This window comes from Dipodomys merriami, unplaced genomic scaffold, assembly GCF_024711535.1.
Source record: "Dipodomys merriami isolate MVZ:Mamm:240054 unplaced genomic scaffold, mDipMer1.0.p SCAF_7, whole genome shotgun sequence".
Classification (NCBI taxonomy): domain Eukaryota; kingdom Metazoa; phylum Chordata; class Mammalia; order Rodentia; family Heteromyidae; genus Dipodomys; species Dipodomys merriami.
This window is the reverse complement of record NW_027206290.1, coordinates 69,505,477-69,532,042: the sequence shown is the minus strand read 5'-3', so window position 1 is coordinate 69,532,042 and position 26,566 is coordinate 69,505,477. Positions and strand designations below refer to the sequence as shown.

Here is a 26,566-nt window from a genome sequence, read left to right as displayed (position 1 = left end):
GTACTAGACTTGAGCAAAAGAGCTCGGGGACAGCACCCAGGCCATGAGTTCAAGCCCCATGACCAACAAGAAAGGAAAGAGGGAGGAAGGAAGGAAAGAAGGAGAGGAAGGGAGGGAAGAGAGGAAGGGAGGGAGAAGAAGAAGGAAGAAAGGAAGGAAAGAAGGAAGGAAGGAAGGAAAGAAGGAAGGAAAGAGAAAAAGAAGGAAAGAAAGAAAAAGGAAGGAAGAAAGAAAGAAAGAAAAGTGGAGCGCTGGCAGCTCACACTGATAATCCTAGCTAGCCCAGGGGGTCACCAACTCAGCACCCTGGGTGGATGGTGTCCCCCAGCTTCTGACGCCTCCAAGGACTCAGCCCTAGCAGGCTGCTCCTGGCCCCACACCCACTAACGGCAGCCTCCCAAGAAGGGCCAAGCCCCACCCAAGCCCACCCTCACTGAACCGGTGGGCTGGGGATCAACCACCCATGTGCCCTCTCCACAGCAGGCGTGGAGTCCTGGCATGCAAGAGCAGAGGAAGGACCTGGCAACCGGGAAGGGGCATCAGCTGGAAATTGAATTGGACCTCTAGCCGCCCCCTCCCCACCGGAAATTGGCAGAGGAACCATTAAATTGTATGCTGAGAGCCCATAATGCCAATAGCTGTTTATCCAGAGGCAGCCATTGAGTTTTATATAACATTTCCTTCACCAAAGCTGAGTTTACCAGTTAATTAGATCCCCAGGCTGTTTAAAGCCAGGCAAACCCTTAGCAAAATGGCCTGGCTTCTCAAGGGCTCTGAATCTCCAGATCCTGCCTCTCACCTGTACCACTAGTGTCTGTCTGTCTGTCTGTCTGTCTGTCTGTCTGTCTGTCTGTCTGTCTGTCTGTCTGTCTGTCTCTCTCTCTCTCTCTCTCTCTCTCTCTCTCTCTCTCTCTCTCTCTCTCTCATTTTTGGGGACCCATGAGTTCCCAGAGGAAAACCTGAGCATTCAATGCTAACCACTGAACACCAGCTCCTGCAGTCTTTGGATAACTTAAGCTGGCTCCCAGATACTTCTAGCTCCAGGTCAGAGGTCAAAGTGGAAGATTCTCTCTAAGCCCGACTATTGCTTGAAAAAAAAATGTGTAGGGAACTCTGCAGAACTGGATCCCCCCTGACTTGTGGGTAGAGTAACTTTTTTTCCCCTTTTCTGATTTCGGACTTTATGTCCAGGAATCCTCTTATAGATACCAACATGATCAATCTCCTTTTGTGAGATCTGAGTAAGCCACTTTATTGCTGGCGCAGCGGTGCATGGTAAGAGCACACCCATTCTACCTCTGAACTGCAGCCTCAGCCAGGAAGCCACTTGCATGTGAGGGGGAAATGATGAACCCACCAAGGACAGAAGTTATTTGACTGCTGTTTTTCACAGTCACTCCACAGACATTCAGTGAACATCTACTCTGTTCCAAGCCTCTGTTCCAATGTCCAGTGCTGGAGACCAAGGACAGAGCAAAACTGCTCTCACTGCTCTCTTGAAGTTCCCAGTCTGTCTTCTGGCTGAGGTCCTATGACAGTCCCCCCTCCTGACTGGCAAAAGTTATAAAATCCTGCATTCAAACTCCAACTTTATCATTCACTAGCTGTGTAATCTCCAGCAAGTTACTTCTCTGAGCCTCATCTATTCAAAAGAAGCTATGAGGACTTCCAGAACAGGGTCGGTCCAAGAAGGAAATGTTACCCAGGAGGAGGTGACCACTCACGTGGGAGTGGGCAGGCAGAGGGTGATACTGATCCATTCTTCAGAAGGGCTGTCAGCTGGACCTCGACCTGGGCCTGCAGCTAGGGGAGCCTCCGTGACAATCCACACCCATGTCAGGCACCCCTAAAGTTCTGGCTTCTGTGGAAGGCAGCCTACACCCTCACAGTGCTCTGGACAGAAAAGACTTGTCAGTTCCATTTTAGAATGGGGACACAGGCCAGGCCAGGGGCTTAGAAGCATCTCTGCCCTGATAGCTGTCCTCCCCACACCAGTCACTAGAGGGCGCCAGGGTGCAGCGGCACTGGGGAGTGCGGCCTCCTCACCGAGTGTCCAAACCCCATTTGGAAGGAGGGCTGGGAACAGAGTGGCACCCAAGGCTCTGCACTGCTGGGAGGAAAGGAAATGGGAGGGGCGGGGGAAGGAGGGAGGGACTAGGGTCAAGACTGCAGAGGAGACTCCTGGGGGTTTCCCCACTCTAAGGAGTCTCTGCTCAAATTCTGCCCTGCGGTCTCCGTCCTCGCATCAGCCTGCCCCCTCCCCCTGCCCCACCTTGGCTCCCTACCTGTGCCTCTCTGTGGCTCCTTCTGTCTGTCTGTAGATTGGTTCTTTGTCTCTCAACGATTCTCATTCTCCCTGTAGTATGTCTCCCTCTTGCCTGTGTCTGCCCATTTGATGTCTCACCTCTTTCTCTTCCCTGTCTGTTTTCCTCTGCCTCGGCTTCTTTAGGTTTCTGATCCTAGCTGGCTTGGTTTCTAGCTTAATTTCACATCCTGTCCCTCCCTGGCCACCACCACCCAGCCTGTGTGAGCTGAGGGGGTTCTCGGTCCTTCCCTCCCACCTTCTGTGAGTGAGCGACTCACAGCTTCCCAGCCCTGGCCTCTCCTGCCCGCCCCTCTTGGGTCTTGCAGAGGGGGGGTGGGGGGTGGGAGGGGGCAGTGAGGAGGAAGGGAGGGCAGCCTGGCCGGCCCACCCCTTTTTGCCTTTCCAGGCTGGGAGGCTGGGCCACTGGGCCTTTAACAGCCCGGGCAGGCTGTGCCGGCCCGCCAACCCTGGATGCTGTGCCTGGCCACCATGGAGCAGCAGCCCCCCTCCGGGCCCCTGCCCCCCTCCGCTGAGCCCACCAAGCCCCCCTACAGCTACATAGCCCTGATCGCCATGGCTATCCAGAGCTCCCCGGGGCAGCGGGCCACGCTCAGTGGTATCTACCGCTACATCATGGGTCGCTTTGCTTTCTACCGCCACAACCGGCCCGGCTGGCAGAACAGCATCCGCCACAACCTGTCTCTCAACGAATGCTTCGTCAAGGTGCCCCGCGATGACCGCAAGCCAGGCAAGGGCAGCTACTGGACTCTGGACCCCGACTGCCACGACATGTTCCAGCACGGCAGCTTCCTCCGCCGCCGCCGCCGCTTCACTCGGCGAGCAGGTGCCCAGGGCACCAAGGGCCCTGCCCGGGCAGCCCGGGCAGCCCTCAGAGCCACCAGCCAGGACCCCGGAGTCCCCAACACCACGCCTGACAGACAGTGCCCTTTCTTGTCAGAGCTGCCAGACCCCAAAAGCCTAAGCTTTGGGGGTCCGGAAGGTGCCTTGCCAGCCAGCACGGGCCCAGCAACCTCTGATGCCAGGCCTCGCCTACCCACGGAGCCCAAAGAATTGTGCATGCCCAAGGCCGCAGGCCCAGGCCAGGCCCCTGGGACCGCTTCGGCCTCTCCATGCCCAGCCTTTAGTTTTCCCAGCGGCTTCTCGGAAGCTGAGGGTTTCAGCAAGACGCCGACGCCCATCCTGGCCCCCGAGGCAGGCAGCGGGAGCAGCTACCAGTGCCGGCTGCAGGCGCTGAATTTCTGCATGGGGGCCGACCCCGGCCTTGACCACCTCTTGGCTTCCACAGCCCCGGCACCAGCCACCCCTCCAGCTTCACTCCAGGCCCCACTACCCCTGCCAGCTGACCCCAAGGAACCATGGGTAACAGGGGGCTTTCCCGTCCAGGGAGGCCCTGGCTACCCACTGGGGCTGCCCCCGTGCCTCTACCGGGCGCCAGGAATGTTCTTCTTCGAGTGAAGGAAGCCGCACCTCCGCGGGGTTCCCCCCCCCACACAAAGGCTGAGCCTGGCTTCGGGGACTGGAGCACCCTGGAAGGACCCGGTCCTCCCAGACCAAGGCCAGCAGGACAGGAAGCCAAGACTGGAGCGGCAACACTCATCTAGGCCTTGGGGGCCTCCGCACAGACTCGGGGTGAGGGGAAGCAGGGCTCTTTGGGATTCACTCTGTGGCTGTCAAGGCCAATAAAGGCAGTGTGGTGAAGAGGGTCAGCTTATTGGGTGGTTGGGGGCGAGGGCCAGGATGCTGGATTGTGGGGGGGGGTTGTGAGTGGTATTGGCGGGGGGCACCTGCATGAAAATGTCTCACTTGAGATTCCTCCTGCTGGGGACTTTCTCAGGGAAAGTGGGAAATGAGGAGGGAGAGGGGAGGGGTGCAACCTGGGGAGAGACGAGGCAGGGTAGAGTTGGGGCTGGCTTGTAGCTCTGTACCCCTTATCATGAGCCGTCATGCCGACGGCAAAACGGCCTCGTTTCTACCCCTGGCTTGTAGCTATCTCTCCTAGGTGGCCTGGAATATCAGCCTGTTTACAGGAATGGAAACTGAGGCTCCCTAGCTAGCTCTGACTCCAGGTGGCAAATGAGGAAATGGTACCAGGTCTGTGTGGGTCTGACCTCAGCTGGAGAGAATGCAGGGTGGCCAGCAGGCCGAGGCTCAAGGGAGAGCTCAGTATGTGAAATCCTGGAATGCCAGGAGCAAACGGGTCCCTTGTGCAGACAGGGACCCCATGGGAAAAGGCAGTACTGACCTGCCTCTTAGGATTTCCCACACGAACAGGGAGCTCTCCTGGCCACCCCCCCTCCCGCTTCTTGAGGGGTCCTGAGGAAGGGGCAGGGGCAGAGATCGTGTCTGTGGCTTCGTAGGCATCCATCAGACATTGAGTCCTGAGTGTTGATCTTCTAGCCACCTGCTTTATATCAAAACAGGAGGCATGGGATACTCATGGCACCCCTCAAATGAACAGAAAACCTGAAACCTCGCTGTCCCCGGCCTTGGGGACACCAGAGGCATATTGTTCCCTCTTGGAGCCTCAGTTGCCTGTCTGGACTGTGATATAAGGAGAAGAAGGGACGGGGATGCCGGGGGGGCTCCCCCACTTTGATGTCTAGTATGGAGCCCTGGGGCCCTATGTCCCACAAGGTGACACCCAGGGGACTGGGAGCCCTCCGTGGGCAGGCAGCCCGGGTCCCTGCAGAGGCCTTGCCTGGGCAGCCGGCCACACTGCCCTCGCTCTGGCCTCCCCTCCTTCCGCACGTCCCCTGGGGCCGGGGAGGAAGCGAGCCCGGCTGGACACGCTGCTCTGTCTGGTTCCCACAGACTCCAGAGCTGAGACGAGGGGGGGACCGAAGGAGCACCGGCTCCCCTCCCCGCGGGTGGAAGGGCTGGGACCGCCCCCTCCCCACCAGGGCTGCCACACCCCGCCTGGAGACCTGGGGAGGAGGGAGGGTCTGTCCACCTCAGGAAGCTGCTTCGTGGGTGGGCAGGAGGGGACGCGGCCCTGCGTGAGCAAGGGGGGAGACGGAGGGCAGATACCCCGCATGGCTGTGTACCACGGGGTATGCGTGTGTGTGTGTGTGAGAGAGAGAGTGAGAGACAGACAGACAGACAGACAGACAGACAGACAGGCAGGCAGGCAGGCAGGCGGGCAGGTGGGCAGGCGGGCAGGCGGGCAGGCGGGCAGGCGGGCAGGCGGGCAGGTGGGCAGGCAGGCAGTTGGAGGGGCTGCTTTCTTGACTGGCTGCTTTCTGGCTGGGTGTGTGGGAGGTTGGGAGGTACAGAGGCAGGGGAGCATCCTGCCTGCCCCCCACTCCCAAGGAGTCTCAGCCTGGGAGCTAGGAAGGGTGTTGTGGAGAATGCTAGGCCTCTGCTCTTCTGGGCCCCCGGGGCCCATGTGGAAGGCCCAGTCACACCCAGGGCACAGCTCAGCTCTGGTCTACCCCTCTCTGCCCCCCCCCCAAAGATGTCTCGTCTGTCAAAAAAGTAGAGACATCACCTCCCCCTGCCCCAATCAGTCCCACTCCCCAAGCACAACCCAGGGCTGAGCTCCGGCCCTAGACTCCCCCTGCGAGCCTGGCTCAGTGCCCGCTTCTCTGGGCCTTGAGTTCACTCCCTCTGCCCAGCAGAGTGGGGTGGGCAGCCTGACTCTCTGGGTCTGAGTCCCAGGGGAGAGTCTGACCTGGCTGATGGCCCGGAGGAGGCCCATGCCCGGAGGTTTAGACACTGTGAGCCCACGCCGCCCCCTGCCCGCTGCCCAGCCGGACACCCCACCCACAGGGCTTCCTGCCCTCACATTCTTTCCATCACCAACAGACACCCAGACACCTCTGGCTCTGTGTGATCACACCACCACCACCACCCCAACCTGGGTGCGGGTGCCAGAGGGCGGCAAGGGCTCCTCACCTAGCCCTGCCCAAAGAGCATCTTGACATAGCTGGAGGCTGAGATCCGGGAAGGCGGGCAGCGTGCTCAGGGTCACACAGCAAGGGGGAAGCGGAGCTGTCTTCTCAGCCCACCCATGGGACCCCCCCCCCCTTGCTCTAAAGCTACGGAGAGGGACTGTGGCATTTGGCTCTGCTTCTAGGGTCCCCACCTGTAGAGGGTGCTCTGCCTCCAGACTGATCCCTGGTACCGTGCCGCCTCTGCAGGCCAGAGCAGAAAAGGTATTGGTCCCTTGCCTTGTAGCACAGGGCTCAAATCCTAACAGGGCAGAATCAGTAGTTACGAATATTCCAGGCAGGGCAGTGGTGGTTTACACCTGTTATCCTAGCTATTCGGGAGGCTGAGATCACAGTTCAAAGCCAGCCGGGGAAGGAAAATCCTTGAGACTCTTATCTCCAATGAACCACCAGAAGACTGGAAGTGGAGCTGTGGCTCAAAGTGGTAAAGCACTAGCTTTGAACAAAAGAGCTCAGGGACAGCACCCAGGCCTTGAATTCAAACCCCACAACGGGGGTGGGGTGGGGGTGGGGAATATTCCAGACTCCTTAATCACAGCCGCTCAGATTCTCAGAATACCAGTGTTGACAGCGCTTCCATGAGCTCATGCAAGGTTCAGGAAACAGGGAGGCCGCCTTCCCTGCCAAAGAACTGCAGGGCCTCTCCACCTGCTGGCCTCTGGTCTGAGGTCAAGTGGGGAGAGGACGCCCCCCGCCCAGGAGACCACCCCCACCCAGCACTGGCCTTCCTCGGCCTCCTCCACCCCTCTTATCTCAGGCCCGCCTTCCGCCCACTGCTTCCTTCCCCCGCCATGGCATTCCACAGCCCCGGTTCCACGCCTTCCCACAGCCCAGACAGCGCTTTGGCCGGCAGAGACCCTCTCCCCCAGAGGCCCGGGCTGCCACAAGGATGAGGAAGCAGGGGGAGGTGGTAGCGGCCTGGCACGTCTGTCTGTCCGTCTCTTGGCCTGCAGGGAGTGCAAAAACCCAGGAATCCAGGCTTCAGCCAGAACCTCCCTTCTTTGCCCAGACTCCCATCACCACCCAGGCCCGGCTGCCAGAGGCCCGGCTGCACTCATCCCAGCGCCGCCACTTCCTTGCTGGGTGACCTTGTGCAAGTAGCTTCCCGTCTCTGTGTCCCTCGTGTGGACATTCCCAGTACTTACCCCATGGGGTGGCTGCGAGGATGACCGCAGAGCAAGTGGGGCGCATGGAAATCACAATGTGTTTGTTTGGTGCAATGCATATGCCTTTGGGTCCTGGGCTTGTCCCCTGCCCCCTCCTCCCTGTCCTGGTAATGGAAGGAGGAGAGGACACAGAGGGAGGGTAGACTGTGCCTTCGGCAAGGCCATGAGCTCCCCTACTTCCTGGCTCTCTGAGCCTCAGTTTCCTCATCTGTAAAATGGAGATAAGGTCTCTGTCCCTCGCTCCCCCCCACCCTCAGAACTGGTCTGTAGGAAGTCCCATCCTGCATACTACAAGGGACAGTAGGATCAAGGGGATGAACTTAGAACAAAAAAACCAACCCCGCCAGACACCTAGCTGCTCAGGAGGCTGAGATCTGAGGATCGTGGTTCAAAGCCAGCCCAGACAGACTAGTCTGTGAGACTCATTTCCAACTAACCACCCAAAACCTAGAAGTAGAACTGTGGCTCAAAGTAGTAGAGCACTAGCCTTGAGCCTAAAGAGCTCGGGGCTAGCACCTAGGCCCTGAGTTCAAGCCGCAGGACTGACAAAAAGCAAAAAGAAAAAGAAAACCAGCCCCACTGGAGGGCCTGGAGGCCTGGGCCGGGCCTCTGGCTGCTTTCTCCACACAGGGGAAGAAACCGCATTCCCAGAGTGGAGCTTCAGAGGTGCTTAGTCCCCTATTCCTGTCTGCTATTCCTGTGATTGGGCATGACTCAGGGAGGCAGCTGGTGGGACAGGAGGAAGTGGTCTTGAGGCTAAAAACAGGCCAGAGGCTCATTTAGTCACTTGGTCATCCCGGAAGACTAGAGCTGACTGGAGCTGCCTCCTCCCAACCACAGTCTTCGGTGCCAAGCCTCAGGCTACCCTGCTCTCACTTGAGTACTTGAGAGAAAGGCTTGCCCTTTGGCTGCAGCCAGCTTCTGGCTCCCGTGTGATTCTTCTCCCCTCCTCGGGGCCTTTGCACAAGCTGTTCACACTACCTGGAAATTCTCTGTCTCTGCCTGCGGAGCTCACGTCAAACACCATCACGCCTCCAGCAACCTCTACAGTGTTCTCTCCTTGTCTCTGCTTCCACAGAAGACCTGTTTCAATGCACCGTGACACAGGTGTGTGCACGCCTTCCATCCTGTGTCTCCACCTTAGCATGAAAACTTCAGGGGGACAGGAACTGGGGTCTGTCTTGTTCACTTCCTCCATTCCAACCCCTAGAGAGACCTCAGTAAGTGAATGTCTGCTGAGTGGAATCACAGCCACCCACTCACCGTTTACCATGGACGGAATCTCAAAGAGCCCAGGGGCTCCTCTGGTTTTGAGCAACAGCCCGGCGGGAGTTTATGGGTAAGGGCCTGCGTGGTGTGGCTTCATCTGCCTCCTTCCCCCGTCCTCCCCTGGCCCTGAGCAGCCTTCGTGCCTGCTCCTCCTTTAGCCCGGACGCCTTCCAGCGGCACGGCAGCCTCGGGCTTCTCTCCTTCAGGTTCAGCCTCTGACTGAGATTGATTGAGCCTCTGAGAGGATAAATAGGGAATCTGAACTGTGTTCTGTTCAACCTGGAGCCCAATGTCTGTTACGTACCTGTCTGCCTAAGAGGGGCCTGAGCTTGGTGCTTCCCTCTCCAACCTGGATCCTTACAGCCTCTCTCATGCAAATGGGGCTTGGCCTCCCCTGGTCTTCTGGCCTCCGATCTCTTTCTCTCTCACACATTTACTGACCTGCCTGACCTGGCTGTGGGGATCCAGTGACAGTGTGGATGTGACCACATCCTTCCTTTGCTCAGAACCTTTCTATGGCTCCCTCTTGCCCCGAGTCAGCCTGCCTCTCAAGCTTCTGACCACCTTCCCAGACTTGATTTCTACTTTGCCGTCCCACACAAAGACCCCATTGTGTAGAAGCTCCAATCAAGTGTATTCTCAGTCTGAGGGCGTGCCTCGGCCTACAACATCCTCAGTGCTGTCTGAGCCATCCTTCCCTGAGCTCCCCGTGGGTGCCACGCCCCCCCACCCTGTCCCCCAGAAGAGAATATTGCTTCCTGTCCCTTTCCCTCCCCATGGTTTCAAGAGTTATATAGTCCCAGAGGTCGTGCGCTCCCTTAGTGTAGAAGTCATTACTTCCTGTCTGGCCTCCTGCTTGAGCCAGGCCCACCGGAGCGGGACGGGACCTACAGGGCTGAAGTCATTGGACTGTCTGCCTTGCCATCTGACTCTGCTGGCTGGGGGCCATTTCCTTGCCCATGTACTCTGCCTGCCTCAGTTTCCCCCACCTGTGCTCTGCTGCTGGGGAAGCTACGCCCTCTAGTTGAGTGTGTCCTGTCACCCTCCAGCACTCAAGAGGCTGAAGCAACAGGGTTGAGAGTTGGAGGCCAGGCCGGGCTACAGAGCAAGACTGGGTCTCAAAGAAACGAAGGAGACAAGGCAAAGAAAAGAAAGTACCTGCTGAGTAAACACCACTCGTCTAAGGGATGGAAGGAGGGCGGGCCGGACACAGGCGCACGGGCGGGCGGCTCTCAGGGTCCAGTCCAGGCCTTTGGGGCACCTCCTTCAGGACCGCCCAGGCTGCCTTACACCCTGTCACTGGCTGAATCTTTTCCCACCGCCGCCTTGTTGGGTCCAAGGTGGCCGGTGGAATTTGAGGCCACTCGACCCAGACAGGAAAAGGCAACGTCACCAGCCCTGGGGTAATCCAAACCAGATGTGGTCTCAGTGGCTTCCAGACCCATGGGGGTGCTCACTGTGGGCCCAGCCAAGGCTCAGAGGCAGGAAATGGGCTTGGAGGGGAACTCTGGGCTGGGACCAGCTGGGAGGAAAGGGTCCCACAGAGCGTCTTAACCCTTCTTGGCCCATGAGGATGACCAGGATCCTGTGGAGGGAGGGCTTGGGGCCCGGCATCTTGAAGGCCTACCATGCACCAGGGAAGACATGGGACGGACACTGGGGGGCTGCGCCATGCCCCAGGGAGGAGGCTCACAGCCTGGCGCCCTGGGGACCGCAGGACCCTCGATTCAGAGCCCAGGTCCAGTCCTGGAGCTTGGCAATTCCAAACCAGCCATGGACTTCCCCCCCCTCCGTCTGGGCTGCTCCTAGGGTGAAAAATTCTTCCTCTGTGACAGCCAGGGATGGGAACTCTACTGAGAGCACTGGGGCTGGAGTCCAGGCCTCCAGAGAGGGCAGCTCTGCCCCAACGGCTGTGGCCCCAGCTTTGCCTGCAGTAAGAACGAAATCTCTCTTAAGACCCCATTGTCCCCATCTCTACGATCAAATCTATATTCTCTGCCTATAGAGACCAGGAGATGCCCAAAAGAGAGGCCTGACTACCTAAAGAGCTTTCCAAACCTGTGGTCCTAGCCGCGCAGGAGGCTGAGATCTAAGGATTGCAGTTCAAAGCCAGCCTGAGCAGGAAAGTCTACATGATTCTTATGTGCAATTAATCAACTAAAAGAGAGCAATAGAGGTGTGGCTCAAGTGGTAGAGCTGAGTGAAAAAGCTAAGGGAGAGCAACCAAGCCCAGTTCTGGCACATCCACGTGCATGTGTGTGCACGTGCGTGCACACACACACACACACACACACACACACACACACACACACACAAACTTTCCAAAATGCGCTCTGGGAAGGAGAGCAAGACCAGCCCCAGTCCCATGGTTCTGGGTGGGCTTTGGCCCAGGACATGTTCGTTTCCTGTGTGGCCTTGGGTAAGTCACGTCTCCTCTCTGAACCTATTTCCTCACCTGGGAAATATGATGATGGGGCATCCCATCCCCGCTCTCGACTGTCATAGGACCCTAGAAGCGGCAGAGGACAGAAGGGCTGAGGTTGTCAGTCTCACGTTACAAAGGAGGGAACAGAGGCTGGAGTTTGGAGGGCGGCATTCCAGTCCCAGTTGCTGCCATCTTTGATGTAGGACCCTCCTCATGGGGGCCTTGGTTTCCCCCATATGGATTCAGGCCTTGGTTCTCTGCTCTGGCTGAACCTCCCCTCCTCCCCTCCCCCCAGTGGTGACTCATCCCTCATCATCGAGCTGTGTGGCCGAGGCTCAGCCTGGGTGGAGGCCAGTGAGGCCAAGCGGGCCACTCAGCGGAAACCACAGGCCTGGCCCAGCTGGCAGGTGGCGGGCGGGCCGGCGAGTGGACGGGCAGGGGTGCGTGGCTGTGGGGCCACCTCCCACAGAGATCCCAAGCCAGGCTCTGAGCCTCCCAGCTCCCCACAGCGGCAGGGCCAAGCTGGGGCCCAGAAGTCCTCCATCCTGTACCCGGCATGGCATCTACCACAAGGCAGAGCGCGGCGAGGTGCCTAGCCCCGCCCTCCAGGAGGCAGCACATCCAAGGCACAGCTGAGCTCTCTCTGTCCCTGCAGGCCCAGGCTTGGTGGGAAGAGGCTGGGGTACAGGGGTGAGCGCAGGGGCTCTGTGCCCAGCCCGGCTGGACTCAGGGTCTGGTCCACCACTGACTTGCTGGGTGAGCAGAGGCTGAGCCTCTCTGAGCCTGGCACTCCCATCCGGTCCCTGTGAGCAGAGCAGCAGCCCCTAGTGGGGAGCGGAGAGCCATGGCAGGGCAATGGCAAATGGCCACTGCCCTGCAGGGACAACCCTGCTGTCTGCTCAGCAGGTGGAGAAGACCTCATTTCCAGCCCCAGCCCCTAACTTGTTGAGCAGCCATCAAGTTCCTTCTCTGCTCGGCCTGTTTCCCCATGCATCAGATGAAGACGAGTACACTGGCAGCTCCCCCTGCCCAGCCCCGCCCTGTGACATCCAGGGATCCCACTGATGGGCTCTCTATCTGCCACGTGAGTGGAGTCTTCTCCCACCTCGACCCCTCCATCCCCTCCCCTCTAAGCGATCTCCCACCCTCCTGCTGTGGGAATCATGGGACCCAGAATTCAGACAGAGGCTCAACCAGAGGCTTGCTCGGTCATCCCAGGGCAGGCTGGCTAGTATGATACTGCTCTCATAGTGTGGAAACTGAGGCACAGTGCTGGGAAGTCACCTGCCCAGACAGACCCCACGCTGGTCAGGCAGGCTTCTGAGTCTGCCTGTGTAAGCAGCACGCTGTAGGTACATGTACTCCAGTGCCTGGCACACAGTAGGCCCTCAGCCAATCGTAGTCATCTGATCACACACAAGCATGGGCACGCACCCAGGGCAGCAGGCCGCACCGACCTGTACATTTATTTACAAGGCACAAGCTAAGAGCAGGTTGGGGGCTGCCCAACGGCCTTCGATCGCCTGGGCCTGCCGAGCCCATGGGCTTGAGGCCATGAGCGCCCTCTGGGGCAGGCAGCAGGCTCAGCCCTTGGGTGAGCTTGGAGATGGTTTCCTGTGTTCCCAGGCCTCTTCCCTCACCCCGGCAGACCTGGGCTGGGTGCCTTGGCTCCCAGAATTCCTGTGTCTTGGTGGTCACACAAAGAAGGTGGGTGGGGGCCAGATGGTGTGTGTGTGTGTGTGTGTGTGTGTGTGTGTGTGTGCAAGGCCTTATCTATTGGGAGAGGACATGGGGGAGGGCGCGTGGAATCCTCCTTCACAAAGCCTGCTCTGTCTCCCCTGGCAGCTGGACCTTAGAAATCATATGCACAACTCCCTGCCTGCCCCCGGCCGGAAGTCCCCCATCCACAACTGCAGAAGCCCTCCTGCTGAACACCCCCCCCAGCCCCCCAGCCGCCATCATTTCCCCCCCCCAGCTAGGAGCAAGCCCAGGCTGCCCATATCCTGGGTGGGGCAAAGCAGGGGCCACAGGGGCAGCTAAGGGGAGCTAAGGCAGGGACAGGGCGCAGCCCCACACCGTGGATCGATGCCGTGGAGTGTCATGTGGCGGATGGGTCCGATGTCTATCGGGGAGGCAGTAGCGAGATGGATCAGGCCACACTCTGAGGTCCAAGGCGGCTCATGTCGGGGAAGCATCACTGCATGGGGGGCGTGGGGAGCCCCGAGCCTCCCAGCCTGGCACAGCCGGTCCTGGCCAGCCGGCCCCAGGGATCTGGCCTGCCTTCTCCGGCCTTCGGGGCTGTGTGCCCTCAGCCCTGGCCACTGCGCGGCTGTGTTCAGACCTCGGTGGCTCCTGGGGCTCAGACCCCCAGAGCCATGAGGGCCCCTGAGCTGCTGATCTTCTTGAAGCGGTTGGCTGCGCTGACAGCAATGAAGTTTTTCTGAAGAGAGGGGGGGATGAGAGAGAAGGAGTCCCAGTCAATGATTATTCCAGAAGGATCCATGGCTAGGGAGGGTGCAATACCCAACCTGGCCACCGGAGGTGCCATGACACCTATGAGGCCATGGAGCCCCGGCTATGTGTATCTTGGTCTCCTCGTTCCTCTCTGACTTCATCACTTCTCCCTTTCTCACCCCATTCCAGCAATAATGGCTTTTTCCCTGTTCCTCAAACTTGTCACCTGCCACAGGGCCTTTGGTACTGGCAGCACTCACTGCCTGGAGGATGGTAGAAGTAGAAAGTTTCTACTTCCCACCCAAGGAAATCCCACTTTCTACTTCCCACCAAAGGACGTCCACAAAGATTGGGATCCTTGTCTCCTGCCGGGTCCACTGTTGCATCCTAGAAGCCTGGAATAACTGTTCAAGAAATATTTGGGGACCTGGGAAGGTGGCTCAGTGGTAGAGCGCTTGCCTTGCATGCATGAGGCCCTGGGTTCGATTCCTTAGCACCAAATAAGCAAAAAGAAAAAAGCCAGAAGTGGCGCTGTGGCTCAAGTGGTAGAGCGCTAGCCTTGAGCTGAAGAGCTGAGGGACAGAGCCCAGGCCCAGAGTTCAGGCCCCACGACCAGACCCAAAAAAAAAAAAAAAAGAAAGAAATATTTGGGAGCTGGGTCCTGTAGATCACACCTGTAATCCTAGCTACTCAGGAGGCTGAGATCTGAGGATCATGGTTTGAAGCCAGGCCTGGCAGGAAAGTCCATGAGACTCTTATTTCCAATTAACCACCAGAAAACTGGAAGCGGCACTGTGGCTGAAAGTGGTAGAGCACTAGCTTTGAGCAAAAAAGCTCAGGGGCAGCACCGAGGCCTTTAGTTCAAGCCCCATGGCCACCCGAAAAAACAAAAAATTGGGGGGAAAACGAAAGAACTATGACCAGGTCAGAGACCCTTCCCTGAAGAAGGCTCCGCTCTGGGAGGAGAGCCAGCCCAGGCATGAGAGGGAAGAGATAGGACCCGGCCTGGTCAACAGAACCTGCCAAGGCAGGGTTGCGAGCTGGGCTCAGGAGCCAAGCTGCTCCCCAGCCGGAGGCTCCCCCACCCCCTGTCCCCTGCCTTCCCCAGCCCCGGCACCTTCCAGCGTCTCTTCATAAGGTATTTCTTCAGCAGAATCTGGGATTTGAGGCGGCGATTACAGCGCTTGGCTTTCTCAGCGAGGTTGTTGAGCCAGGGGTGGGCGAGGCACTGGGCAGCGCTCATCCGGGCCCTGTGTGGGAGGGCAGCTCAGTGAGCGTGGGCATGCCCAGGTCCCCGGGGCTCCCGGCCTGGGGCCTACTTTGTGGGCAGATGCACTGAGCTTGCACACTCACAGTGCATGCCCTGGGTAAGTCTTACCCCTGGTCCTTGACGATAAGATTGGAGACAAAATCTTTGGCCTCATCTGACACCGCCTCGAAGGTCTCCTCATCAAAGTACCAGTTGCCAGACAGAATATTGTTTAGAGTCTCTGTGTCATCGTCTCCCAGGAACGGGGAGAGGCCACTCAGCCTGGAAGAAGAGGAAGACAAGAGTGGGAGGTGAGGTTGAGGTGCTGGGGTCAAGGGTGGGGGCAGAGCCTAGGAGGTAGCACCGTGTGCTAGAAAGACCCCCAGCTTTCCAAGTGGGACAGACCTGGGTATGAATCTGGCTGGGTGACTTTGGGCAAGTCACTTCCCCTCTCTGAGCCTCACTCTTCTCATCTGTAAAATGGGCATGAGCATCCTAGCTTCCCAGGATGAGGAATGTGAGTACCAGGTGTATGATGAGTACACAACAAAATAAAAAAGAAAATGTCCACCGTCCCTCTCCTCCCACCCTGAACCATCTGCAATCTGCTGTCCAGAGATCTTGGCTGGGGTTCTACGCCATTCAGGGCCTTGGCTTTTCCATCTAGAAAATAGGCACCAAATCTCCCTCTCTGGCACTCCCAACCCCCCACCCAAAAAGTAAACTCTGGCTGAGGGATCAGGGAGGAGGCGCCACCTCATCAGGACCCTGAGGCCAAGCTCGGCCTCTGTGACCCCCCCACCTGCCCCAACCCACCCCGGCACTGGTACTCTCCCTCGGGCCTCACAGCATGTAGGTGATGACCCCCATACTCCACATGTCTGTCTTGTCAGAGATCTGGTCGTAATTCACCACCTCCGGGGACAGGAACTCTGGGGTCCCAAAATTCACCTTCAGCTTCTCATCAGGGTTATACCTGGGGGTGAGATCAAGAGCTCAGGACTCAGCCTGTCCCCAAGGCCCTCTCCACCTTCTGCTGACCCTCACCAGCCCGCCCCGGTGGTACCTCCGCGCCAGGCCGAAGTCAATGATCTTCACCAAGTGGCCGGTGGTGTTGACACACAGGATGTTCTCTGGCTGGAGAGACGAGGGAGGGGTGGAAGGGTGGCCTGAATTGGCCTCTGACCCAGCTAACACTCCCTCTTTGGGACCCCTTCACACCTGCCTGCCCCTGACACAACAAAGGATGCTGAAGCCCTGCAAGAGAATTGTCAGATGGAGGCCAAAACCCCTTAGTGCGCTTGACTGAGCCTGATTTCCCTCCCTTGAGCCAGGAGAGCCAGCTAATCCTGAGGCTGTAGAGGTGTGGCTCCCTGCCCACCGGGGCATGGATCCCTAAAGACCTGAGCAGGAAAACATCAGAGCAGGGACCCTGAGATCCCTGGCTTCCTTCCACCAACTCTCACATGCGCACATCCTGCACACACAAGAACTGATCATGGTCAGCTATGAATGACTGAATGCTACTCACTGAATGCTACTGAAATCACATTCAGCTAGTATTTACTTATTTATTTATTTAGGCTCTTGCACCACCTAGACATGCGCTCTACCACTTGAGCCACAATATCACTTCCAGTTTTCTGGTGGTTTATTGGAGAGAAGAGTCTCATAAGGGCTGGGAAGGTGGCTCAGTGGTAGAGCGCTTGCCTTGCATGCATGAGGCCCTGGGTTCGATTCCTTAGCACCACATAAGCAAAAAGAAAAAAAAGCCGGAAGTGGCGCTGTGGCTCAAGTGGTAGAGTGCTAGCTTTGAGCTGAACTGCTGAGGGACAGTGCCCAGGCCCAGAGTTCAGGCCCCATGACTGGACCCAAAAAAAAAAAAAAAAGAGTCTCATAAGCCAGGCACCAGTGGCTCAGGCCTGTAATCATAGCTACTCAGGAGGCTGAGATCTGAGGATCTCCATTCAGAGCCAGCCCAGGCAGGAAAGTCCGTGAAACTCTTGTCCCCAATAAACCACCAGAAAACCAGAAGTGGTACTATAGCTCAAATGGTAGAGCACTAGCTCTGAGCTGAAGAGCTGAAGGACAGCACTCAGGCCCAGAGTTCAAGCCCCATGACTAACAAAAAAAAAAGAGTCTCATAAACTTTCCTGCCTGGGCTGGCTTTGAACCATGGTCCTTAGATCTCAGCCTCCTGAGAAGCTAGGATTACAGGTGTGAGGCCCCCCAGCCCCTGCCCCGGCTTCCTGGAGTCTTTACAGAACCAACGTAAGGGAAGGACAAAGTTCAGCCTCATGTCCCACCATGGCAGGGAAAGAGAAGATGCAAGTGTGTGGGATGAGGCTGAGCTTTTTCTGCTTATGTGGTGCTGAGGAATGGAACCCAGGGTCTCGTGCATTCAAGGTAAGCGCTCTACCACTGAGCCACCTTCCCAGCCCCTCCTTTCCTTTCTTATGGGGCAAGGCGCCAGGCCAAGGGTGGTCTTACCATGAGGGGGCGGGTCTTAGCTGCCATCAGCAGCACATGTTGTCAAGGAAATGGGTGGAAAGGCCACCCATATGCTGAAAAGAGGTTCGCATTCCTCAGCATTAATATCTCATCTAACCTTGCCACTTACCCACGCACACTTGCTGCGAGGGTGGCATCGTACCCCTCACTCCACCCCTCCCCATGCCATGCCACCCCCTGGCAGGCATCCCTAAGCTACAGACAGCTTCTACCACTCGATGGCAATTGGTATTTCAGGAGAGCTGCCATGTGCATGGCTCTGTGCTGGCTCAGGAAAGGATGTACATAGTTCTGTTGCTGTACACGTGTGTCTGCACATGTGCACGTGCATGCATGTGCTTGAACATGCATGCATGGGGCTTGAACTCAGAGCCTGAGTATTGTTCCTTAGCTTTTTTGCCCCAGGCTGGCATTCTGCCACTTGAGCTATGGCTCCACTTCCTACTTTTTTGGTGGGTAATTAGAAATAAGAGTCTCACAGACTTTCCCATCCAGGCTGGGTTTGAACCACAATCCTCAGATCTCAGCCTCCTGAGCAAGTAGGATTACAAGCATGAGCCACTGGCTGTCAGCAGGGATTTAGACTTAGTCAGTTTGGCCTTGAATCTCTACTATGAGGCACTGGCTACAGAAAGCAGACCCTGAGCACCTATGTGTTGGCTCTGAATGAATGAACCAATATTCTCAGCACCTCTCACGGGCCACACTGAGGTGGGTGCATGAGGAACACCAACTAGACCAGAGCTTGGGGCTCATGGGGTGCAAATGATTGGGGAAATACTTAGTGCTAGACTAGAAGTTACGAGACAGCTGGGGCATCCTCTCTGCCCCATCTCTCTTGTGCCTAGCTCCTGGCATGTTTGGTAAGTACTAAACTCAGAATCTATGAATGGAAGGAGGACTGGACGGGGAGAAGGAGGGATGGGGAGATGGAAGGGTGCTCCCTGCACCCCTCCCAGGGGCCCTGGGGCAGCACCTTGAGGTCCAAGTGCAGAACGTTCATCTTGTGCATGAAGAGGATTCCGTCACAGATCTGCCTGACGAACACCATGGTGTCCACCTCAGTCAGAGGGTAGTCCTCATCCACAATCCTCTCGAACAGCTCACCACCCTCGATGCTGCACACAGAGACCCCCTCTGCAGCCTTGTGCTGGGCTGCCGGCCTCCCTCAGCCCAGCTCCCAACCCCATAGGTGCTACTCACTACTCCATGAACAGGATGATCTCATGCGAGGTCTCTATGGCTGCGTAGAGCTGGATCAGGTTGCGGTGGTTCAACTGGTTCATGACCTCAATTTCCAGCATCACCATTTCCTGGGGGTCAGAGAAGTCAAAGGGACCAGGGGAGCATCATCAGCCCCGGCCCTCAGACCTCTGCACCTTGCCCTCTGCCAGACCTGTGGTGCCCTGCACGGGACCTCTGCCAGACCAGCTTCCTCCCGTGTGTTCTCTCTCTCTCTCTGTCTCTGTCTCTCCGTCTCTCCCTCTCCCTCCCCCCCCCATACTCCTCAGGCCTCTACCTCGAGTCCGTGCCTTGACACTGTATCCAAATATGATTGACTTGCAATTCTCTAGCTCTGCCTCTGAGCTCTCCTCCCACTCCGGGTTCCAAAATATCCAGCCGCGTCCTTTCCATGTTCCTCAGATGGCCAAGAGGACCTCAAATGGATCGTGTCCACAGTGAAGCCTTTGATGACACCACTATGCCCGTGGAGCTGCCTCCCCCGCCTCAAGCTTGCCCACCAGAAGGAGGCTGCCAAGCTTCACCCACACACTCAGGACAGAAGGCCGGGAGCCACCTTCGACGCTCCTCTTTCCCATTCTGCAGAGAGTGCTTTAATGAACTCCATCTTCAAACTAGATTCTAAATCCAATCATGACTCACCACCTCCATCTCTACTCTCTGGACCTAAGCCAGCATTATTTGTCACTTTCAGAACAATTGCCAGTCAGTTGTCACATTACGGGGGGACAGCAATATGTCTAGGACTATTCACACTGTGGAAGTTCATGTAATATCAGGCCTCTCCCTACAGCTGCTCCCCCCAGGGCCGACATTAAATGCCAGGCGCCACAAGGCTGCTCTTGATTCTGTCCCCTCAGCTCCCGCCTCCCTGCCACTTTCTCAGCCAAGCTGCGTCCCATCCTCCCGCCGTCCCACCGCCCTATCGACAGTGAGCAGCCACTGTGAGCTCCCTGTTCGCTCTTCCTTACCTGGCTCTATCTTCCCTCCTGGCACTTCTCAGTTCCTGACACGGTGCCTTTTTATTTTGCTTTAGCTTCTAGCTGTGTCTCCCAGTGCTCACACACATCACACCCAGTCCCCAGCACAGTGAATGGCAAGAAAAACGCCCAGTCACCAATTAACCAATCACTGGTGCCAACAAATTCATGCCGCACATAGGTATTGAGCATCTACTGAACCAAGTCCTGGGATAGAGGCTGGGAACAACTGTGGATACTCTAGGTGCCAGCACTGACTACCGAGGATACAGCTGGATATGGCTGCATAGGAAAGATGCACCTTCCCACTATACTTACAGCTGCAAAGTGACTCTGGGCTGCAGAGATCAGGAGTGGCTTCTCATACCCTTGCTGCACTCTACCTGGTGTGCCTGCAGCTCTCCAAACCTTACTTTTCTGCCTCCCAGCTATTTCTGACCTATAGGTCTTTCCTCCTACAGCTTCTCTGTCCTTTTCCCTTTCCTGCCTTTCTCTTCCTTCCCCTTTCCTCCCATTCTACTCCATGCTATCCTATCCCATTCTATTCTTTTCTATTGTATTCTATTCTTTCCCATGCCATTCTATCCTATCCTATTCTTTCTCATTCTATCCTTTTATTTTGGTTAGGCTTGAACTCAGGGCCTGGGCCCTGTCCCTGAGTTTTTTTGCTCAAGGCTAGCACTCTACCACTTGAGCCACAGCGCCACTTCTGGTTTTCTGGTGGTTAATTGGAAATAAGAGCCTCATAGACTCATGCCTACACTGGCTTCGAACCCCAGTCCTCAGATCTCAGCCTCCTGAATAGCTAGGATTACAGGCATGAGCCACCAGCATCGGAATGCTATCCTATTCTGCTATTCTTGCCCATACTATTCTATTCTTTTCTATTCTATACTATTCCTTTCTTTCTCATTTTACTTTCTTCTTTTCTTTTCCATTCTATCTTATTTGTGTGTGTGTGTGTGTGTGTGTGTGTGTGTGTGTGTGTGTGTGTCATTAGGCTTGAACTCTGGGCCTGGGTGCTCTCCATCAGCTCTTCAACTCAAGGCTAGTGCTCTACCACTTGAGCCACAGTGTCACTCCAGTTTTCTGGTGATGTATTGGAAATAAGAGTCTTCTGAAGTTTTCTTCCCTGGGCTGGCTTTGAACCATGATCCTCAGTTCTCAGCCTCCTGAGTAGCTAGGATTACAGGTGTGAGCCACTGACACCGGGCTCATTCTATCCTTTTCTATTCTCTCCCATTTTATTCTCTTCTTCTCCATCCTATTCTATCCCATTCTTCTAATCTATTCTTTCTCTGCAAAGCCTTCACCCTGGAGAAACTGGTCCAGGAAGCTTCCTCAGGCTCCCAGGATTGAGCCAGGAACCTCTCTACCCTCTCCCTTACTCTGGACTCCTCAGCTTCCCTGAGTTACAGCTCCAAGCACATCAATTTGTAAGGCTGTCCTCATCTCCTTACACACCAGCTCCTCACCCCTCGTGAGCCTCTGTCTGTATTCCCAGGACAAGAACTGCTCTTGGCCTTGAGCCTGGCCCATACCAGGGGTGTAAGGCAAAGCACTCCACTGGCTTCCTCACCTTGCTGTCAGCTCCCAGAGGGCACCTGAGGACCCCAGTGCCCAGCAGAAGCCTGCCTCACAGCCACACGTGTATCACTGAATCGAGCCCGAGGGCATAAACAGCCTGTACCTAGCAAAAGATGTCCCTGGAGAAGTTCACTAACTGGGTATATGATTTATGGTTTGGGGTACCAGGGCCCTTAAGATGGTGCGCTCTCTCTCTCTCTCTCTCTCTCTCTCTCTCTCTCTCTCTCTGTGTGTGTGTGTGTGTGTGTGTCTGTGTGTCTGTGTGTGTGTGTCTCTCTCAAACCTTCAATGTAGCAAGTTTCACGCACCAGCCTGGGCCCAGGGGCACAGGCTGAGGGAGACTAGAGGTGCCTGCTCCAGGAACCCCTCTCCCACAGAGCCAGCTCTCCCCCATTACCTTGTCCTTGGGAGTCTGTTTCTTGATGACCTTGGCTGCCAGTTTGAGGCCCGTAGCTTTCTCTGTACAGGTACAAACAGCTCCAAACTTGCCACTGGAGAGACAAAAGGTGGGATTGAGGGGAGTCTGAAGACCCAGGGCTCCCTAGGGGACTGAGCTCCAGAACATTCACCCCTGCCAGCCCCAAACCTCTCTCCTAAAGCCAGGAGCCATATGTGTGCCAGGACAAGGTGTGGAGGAGTCTCTGAACTGCACATACCAAGTGCATGGAGCACACTGTGCCCCGGCTCCTGAGGAGCGCAGCCCTGAGAGGGACCCTTACAGGGTAAGGTGTAAGGTGGGCAGGGATACCGGGGAGGCCCCTTTTAGGTAACAGGGAGGGAACTCTCTGTTAGGGGTGCTGGCCCAAACTAGTGCTTGCTTGACCTGAGGAGCCACTATGGCATATGGAATGAAGGCAGAGGTCAATTGTTTCTGACTGCCTCTTTCCTCTGGGACACTGAATGGTGTCCGTGGAAATGGCACATGCATACCAGTACATGACCGCTGACACACCACGCGTGTGACCACGTGAAGTGAATGCACATGGGCCCCTCTCCTGTGCACTGAGGCCTGCTCTCCTGCCCGGGTTTCCCACCCCAGGATCCCTCTCGCACCCTCCCAACGCCTCCTTGGAGTTCATGCTGAATTCACTGTTCACATTTCCGGTCCTCAGCTCCACAATGCGATGCGGGAAGGGGGCCGGGGGTGGTGGGCAGTCATCTGGGGAGGCAGAGCAGAGTTGAGGTCTTTGTCAGGATTTCTGGGGATCAAGCTTAATCAGCGAGCCCCTCCCTGGCCTGGGTGCCCCCTCCCTCCAGGGAACTTAAGTTCACTCTGTGATACCTGGGGGACACCTGGCTCCAGGATAGGGGATAGGAGACCCAGTTTCCTATTTCAGTTCTGCCGCTGACACCCAAAATAGTCTTGGAAAGTGTCTGCCCCTGTCAGAGGGGACTCAGCTTCTCCTGGCAGAAGAATGAGACAGCTGAGTGGACCTCTCTGACCTTTATTGTAAGATAGGAGAGCATCACCCCAAGCTATCTGCATTTCTATTAAAAATATAATAACCATGAAGTGGAATCTCAGAGAGAGCAGGGTTTTCTGTGTCTGAAGGATGGGACCTACTCACCATTCCCTCTTGATTTCCCTACAGCCCTGGGACAGAGCTGTTTGGTAGGAAGAGGCTGCCATCTAGTGGCTACTTGGGGAACTGTGGGCCCTGAAGGCCACGGGCTGAGTCATCGGGAATGGAAACCTCTTTATAAATAGCAAGAGACGCCAGGGAAGCCGGGCTGGTGATAAATCAGACAGCCCTTGGAGGTGGTTCAGGTCCTGTCACCCTGAGGATGTGATCTCTGGGCGGGGCGGAGGTCTCTGTCGCCGCTGGGGGCAGGAGGCAGGGCCCCTGGCTGCCGCCCAGCCGCCAGGTCCTCCCACCCAGTCTGGGTGGCACTGTGCCGCTCACCAGGCAGACTGGCGGGTCTCCCAGGGCACCTCAGCCCGGAGGAAGGGGTATCAGGACAGTCTGGCCTCTTCTGACCCCATCTCACCTCATCCCCAGCCCACTGTGTCCCTTCCCTCTTCCCAAGCTCCCCCAGCTTGGTCATATTCAACTCTGAGCCCCTATAGAGCTGTGCCCCATCCTGCCCCCATCTCACGTGCCCAGCCTCCTTAGTGATCGAACCTACACAAACACTCTGCTCCTAGTTCATGACACTCAGGATGGCGTTTACAGATTGTCCCCAGATTCCAATGCCAACAAGTTTGTGTTGCCCCAATGATCTGCCTGATTTCCTAAAACCAGGTTTGAAAACCTGGTTTTAAAAAAATCACGCTAGCCAGGCGTTGCTGGCTCACACCTGTACTCCTAGCTACTCAGGAGGCTGAGATCTGAGGATCAAGGTTCAAAGCCAGCCCAGGGAAGAAAACTCCAGCTGGCTCACACCTGTAATCCTAGCTACTCAGGAGGCTGAGATCTGAGGATCAGCCCAGGGAAGAAAACTCCAGAAGACTCTTATCTCCAATAAACCACTCAGAAAACCAGAAGTAGCACTGTGGCTCAAGTGGTAGAATGCTTGCCTTCAGCTAAAAGAAAAATCACGCTAAGATCCAAAGTAGGCCGTGGAGTTAAGATGTCTTTGCTGTATGTTTTCAGACCCGCCATTTCTCCTTTTCCATTTCTTTCCAAATGAAACACTTCCTGGGACCAAGTGGCATTTAGACAGGTTGAGCCTGCCCGAGGCCTAGACCAAGGTAGTTCAGCCCCCTGACTGGAGCCACTTGGGATGGATGGGCCCCTTCCCTCCCCATCCCCAGGGTAGCCCCAGCCACCACCCTTCCCTGGCCTACCCAAAATCTGGAAGCAGTCCTCGTCCCTGGCTGTGAGACAGAGAGCCTGCCCCACCTCTGATGTCTCTGAGGGAACAGCCTGGAACTTGATCCCCGGCGAGGTGTCCCCTTGCACCTTCGCCTGGCCAGCCTGGCTTGGGGCTTTCTGTGCTGCTTCCTCCTGGCTCCCCGCCAGGGTGTTCTTCCCTCCTTCTGCCTTGGCTGGCCCAGGAGCTGGAGGGGCAGGGGTCACAGGCACCCCTTCGAAGATGAGCTCTGACGCTTCACTTGGGGGCTTCTCAGCCAGCAGCTTCTCAGAGCTAGAAAGTGAGAAACGAGATGACGTGCCTTAGAGAAGTCTGGAGGCTTCTAGAAACTCACCTGTCATCTAGAGCTAATACAAGCCTGGCTCCCTCCACACCCCCACAAGGCCTCCACATTCACCTTGTATGAAATCGAGGGATGTCTGTGCCCATTTCTTTCCACTATTGATTCAAAATCATTAATAACTATCAAGAGAATTGTTGGTCCTAGTGTAGATACAACCAGGGAGCTACACAGATCTAGAGTCATAAAATTTGTGAGGATGTTAATGGATATGAATGTACAATCACCAAATTGATGATAATGATCGTCGTGGCTTATAACATATGAATGAGTTCATTTTAGCCAACTGAGCGGTCATCTTTTCCTATTATACTAGCCATTGTATTAAGAAAAAGCTATCCTCTCCTGCTGACATCTTAATCCTGTCCTTCACTAGACCCAAGCCCTTGGAATAAAGAGCACTCTGCATCCTGGAAGCCTAGAGAAATGCAGCATGGATGGTCTGTGGGGTACACCTGCGGCATGTCATTCCAACATTCTGAAGGGACAGGGTGGTCAAGCCAGCACCCAGGACAGAGGCTGTGGAATGCCAGTGCTACCCTCCCCAGTCCCGAACATGATGACAGCAGGGCCTGACTCCTGGAAAGCAATGGCAGGACCCCTCCCACTCCGGGGCAGAGAGCACTCACCTTGAGATGGCGGCAGGGCAGCTGGGGCTATGCAGAAAAGCAGGTGAGCCCCTCCTGACTGCTGCTTGGCTCTCTGTTTCCTTCTTGCCCATTTTGGGCTCTCTGGGGTCCTGGCAGCCTGAGGGTCCCTGCTCAGCATCAGGCTTCTTGCTGCTGGCCTGGGCCGTGGACGTCCCCTGAGGCAGGGCTGCTGGCGGCCCCGCACGGCCCTCCGCAGCCCTGCCCTCCGCAGGGCCCCCACCCTCATCGCCCCTGCCCACTTCCTCAGGGCCCTGGCTGCTAGGAGGGGGTACAGGCAGGGCACCATCCCCTTTCTCTGGAGCAGGGGTTTTGGCTTCTTCTTTCAGAGAGGATGGGTCTGGATCTTTCTTGAGGCCTTTTTCTGTGTCTGGGGGACTCGAGCCTTTCTCTATAGCGGGAGGTCCTTCCCCTGCAGTGCCATTGGATGCCTTGTCTGCAAAGGACGTGAGAAACTCATCAGGACCAACCTTCTCCTCCTCCCTCCCCAGCCTGGCTGGGCAGACCAGCTCTGTGCCTGCCTCTCCCCCAAGGCAGTCACTCACAAACGTAGGTCCTGTTGAGCCTCTGGGACCACTTGCTGGCCCTGGAGATTGGCTGCCAGGACCTTGGAGGCTTCTGGGACTTCCTGGGTGGGCCTCACTGCCCCTGCCTCCACCCCTCACACAGTGTTTAGCATCCCAGCAGCCTTCCAGGGAGGCTGCAGGTCTTCCTGGTCTCTCCAGGGAGGGCTACATGTGGGACCTGGACATAGCCCAACCCCGCCCAGAGATCATTCTGACTTCTGAGTACCCCAGGCACCTCACCCATGCAAAGACACCTCTGCCACACAGCTCCCTCTGAGCAATTCAAACACCCACTCCCAAGCTCCTCCTCCACCCGCCTTGGCACCTGTTGATGGGCTCTGGGTTTCCAGCTCAACTGCTCCATTTTCTGTTGCCATGAGGTAGGAAGGATGTGCTTCTGTTCGTCTAAATCAAGTCTTTCTAGTTGCAGAGAGAAGTATGAGGTGTGCCGGGGTTGTCAGCTGGCCTCCTCTTGGCCTGGCTGTGGCAATGGCTATGGTGACAGGAGGCCAAGGGCTGCTGACCAAGGGAGAGAGACAGACCTACAGTGGAGAGGGACAATCGTGGTGGCTGCGGGCTGCTCACAGCAGTGGTTGTAAGGGATTGAGCTTGGTGGGCAGAGGCAGAGGCAGGGTTGCGGGCAGTGGAGGCGGGGACGGGGAAGAGGATCTCTTACACCAGGGGCCATGCAGCTCAGGCTGCCACCACCTGTCACTCTTGGCCCCTGTTCAGAGGACACGGCATTCTTCCCACGGCCTGACTGGGGGTAACATGGTGTTGGAACCAGCAGGAAGAGAAAAGGGGATAGCCCTTTCCCAGAACCCCAACTTGGACAGGATCAGAGAGGGTCTTTGGAAGGAAGAGGGGCTTTCAGACATTGCAGAAGGGCAAGATTCTGCCAGGCTCAGCTTCAGCTCTGACCTCTAGCGTGCCAAAGCTCCTAGGGCTCCCCAGAACCTGGGGAGAACCAGGCAGGCCCAGGATAACCACCTTGACCCCAGTGCCCAGCTCTGTGCTTCTGGTATCTGGACCTACTTGGA

At 56.6% G+C, this 26,566-nt stretch overlaps 2 protein-coding genes across 2 annotated transcripts; one reads left to right on the top strand and one right to left on the bottom strand.

The window, feature by feature from the left end:
* The first annotated feature begins 2,776 nt into the window (after positions 1-2,776).
* Foxs1 (forkhead box S1) lies at positions 2,777-4,009 on the top strand. Its single transcript, XM_070007775.1, has one exon. The coding sequence runs from the start codon at positions 2,777-2,779 to the stop codon at positions 3,779-3,781; it is 1,005 nt and encodes a 334-aa protein (XP_069863876.1). The 3' UTR covers positions 3,782-4,009.
* Positions 4,010-13,144: 9,135 nt separating this feature from the next.
* On the bottom strand, positions 13,145-26,014 carry Mylk2 (myosin light chain kinase 2). Its single transcript, XM_070007774.1, has 12 exons — positions 25,852-26,014; positions 24,943-25,396; positions 23,948-24,246; positions 22,213-22,318; positions 21,557-21,650; positions 18,554-18,663; positions 18,327-18,468; positions 15,906-15,976; positions 15,687-15,815; positions 14,969-15,121; positions 14,708-14,840; positions 13,145-13,576 (listed from the first exon to the last, which is right to left on the bottom strand). The coding sequence occupies exons 1-12, from the start codon at positions 25,901-25,903 to the stop codon at positions 13,496-13,498; spliced, it is 1,824 nt and encodes a 607-aa protein (XP_069863875.1). The 5' UTR covers positions 25,904-26,014; the 3' UTR covers positions 13,145-13,495.
* Between the last annotated feature and the right edge of the window lie 552 nt (positions 26,015-26,566).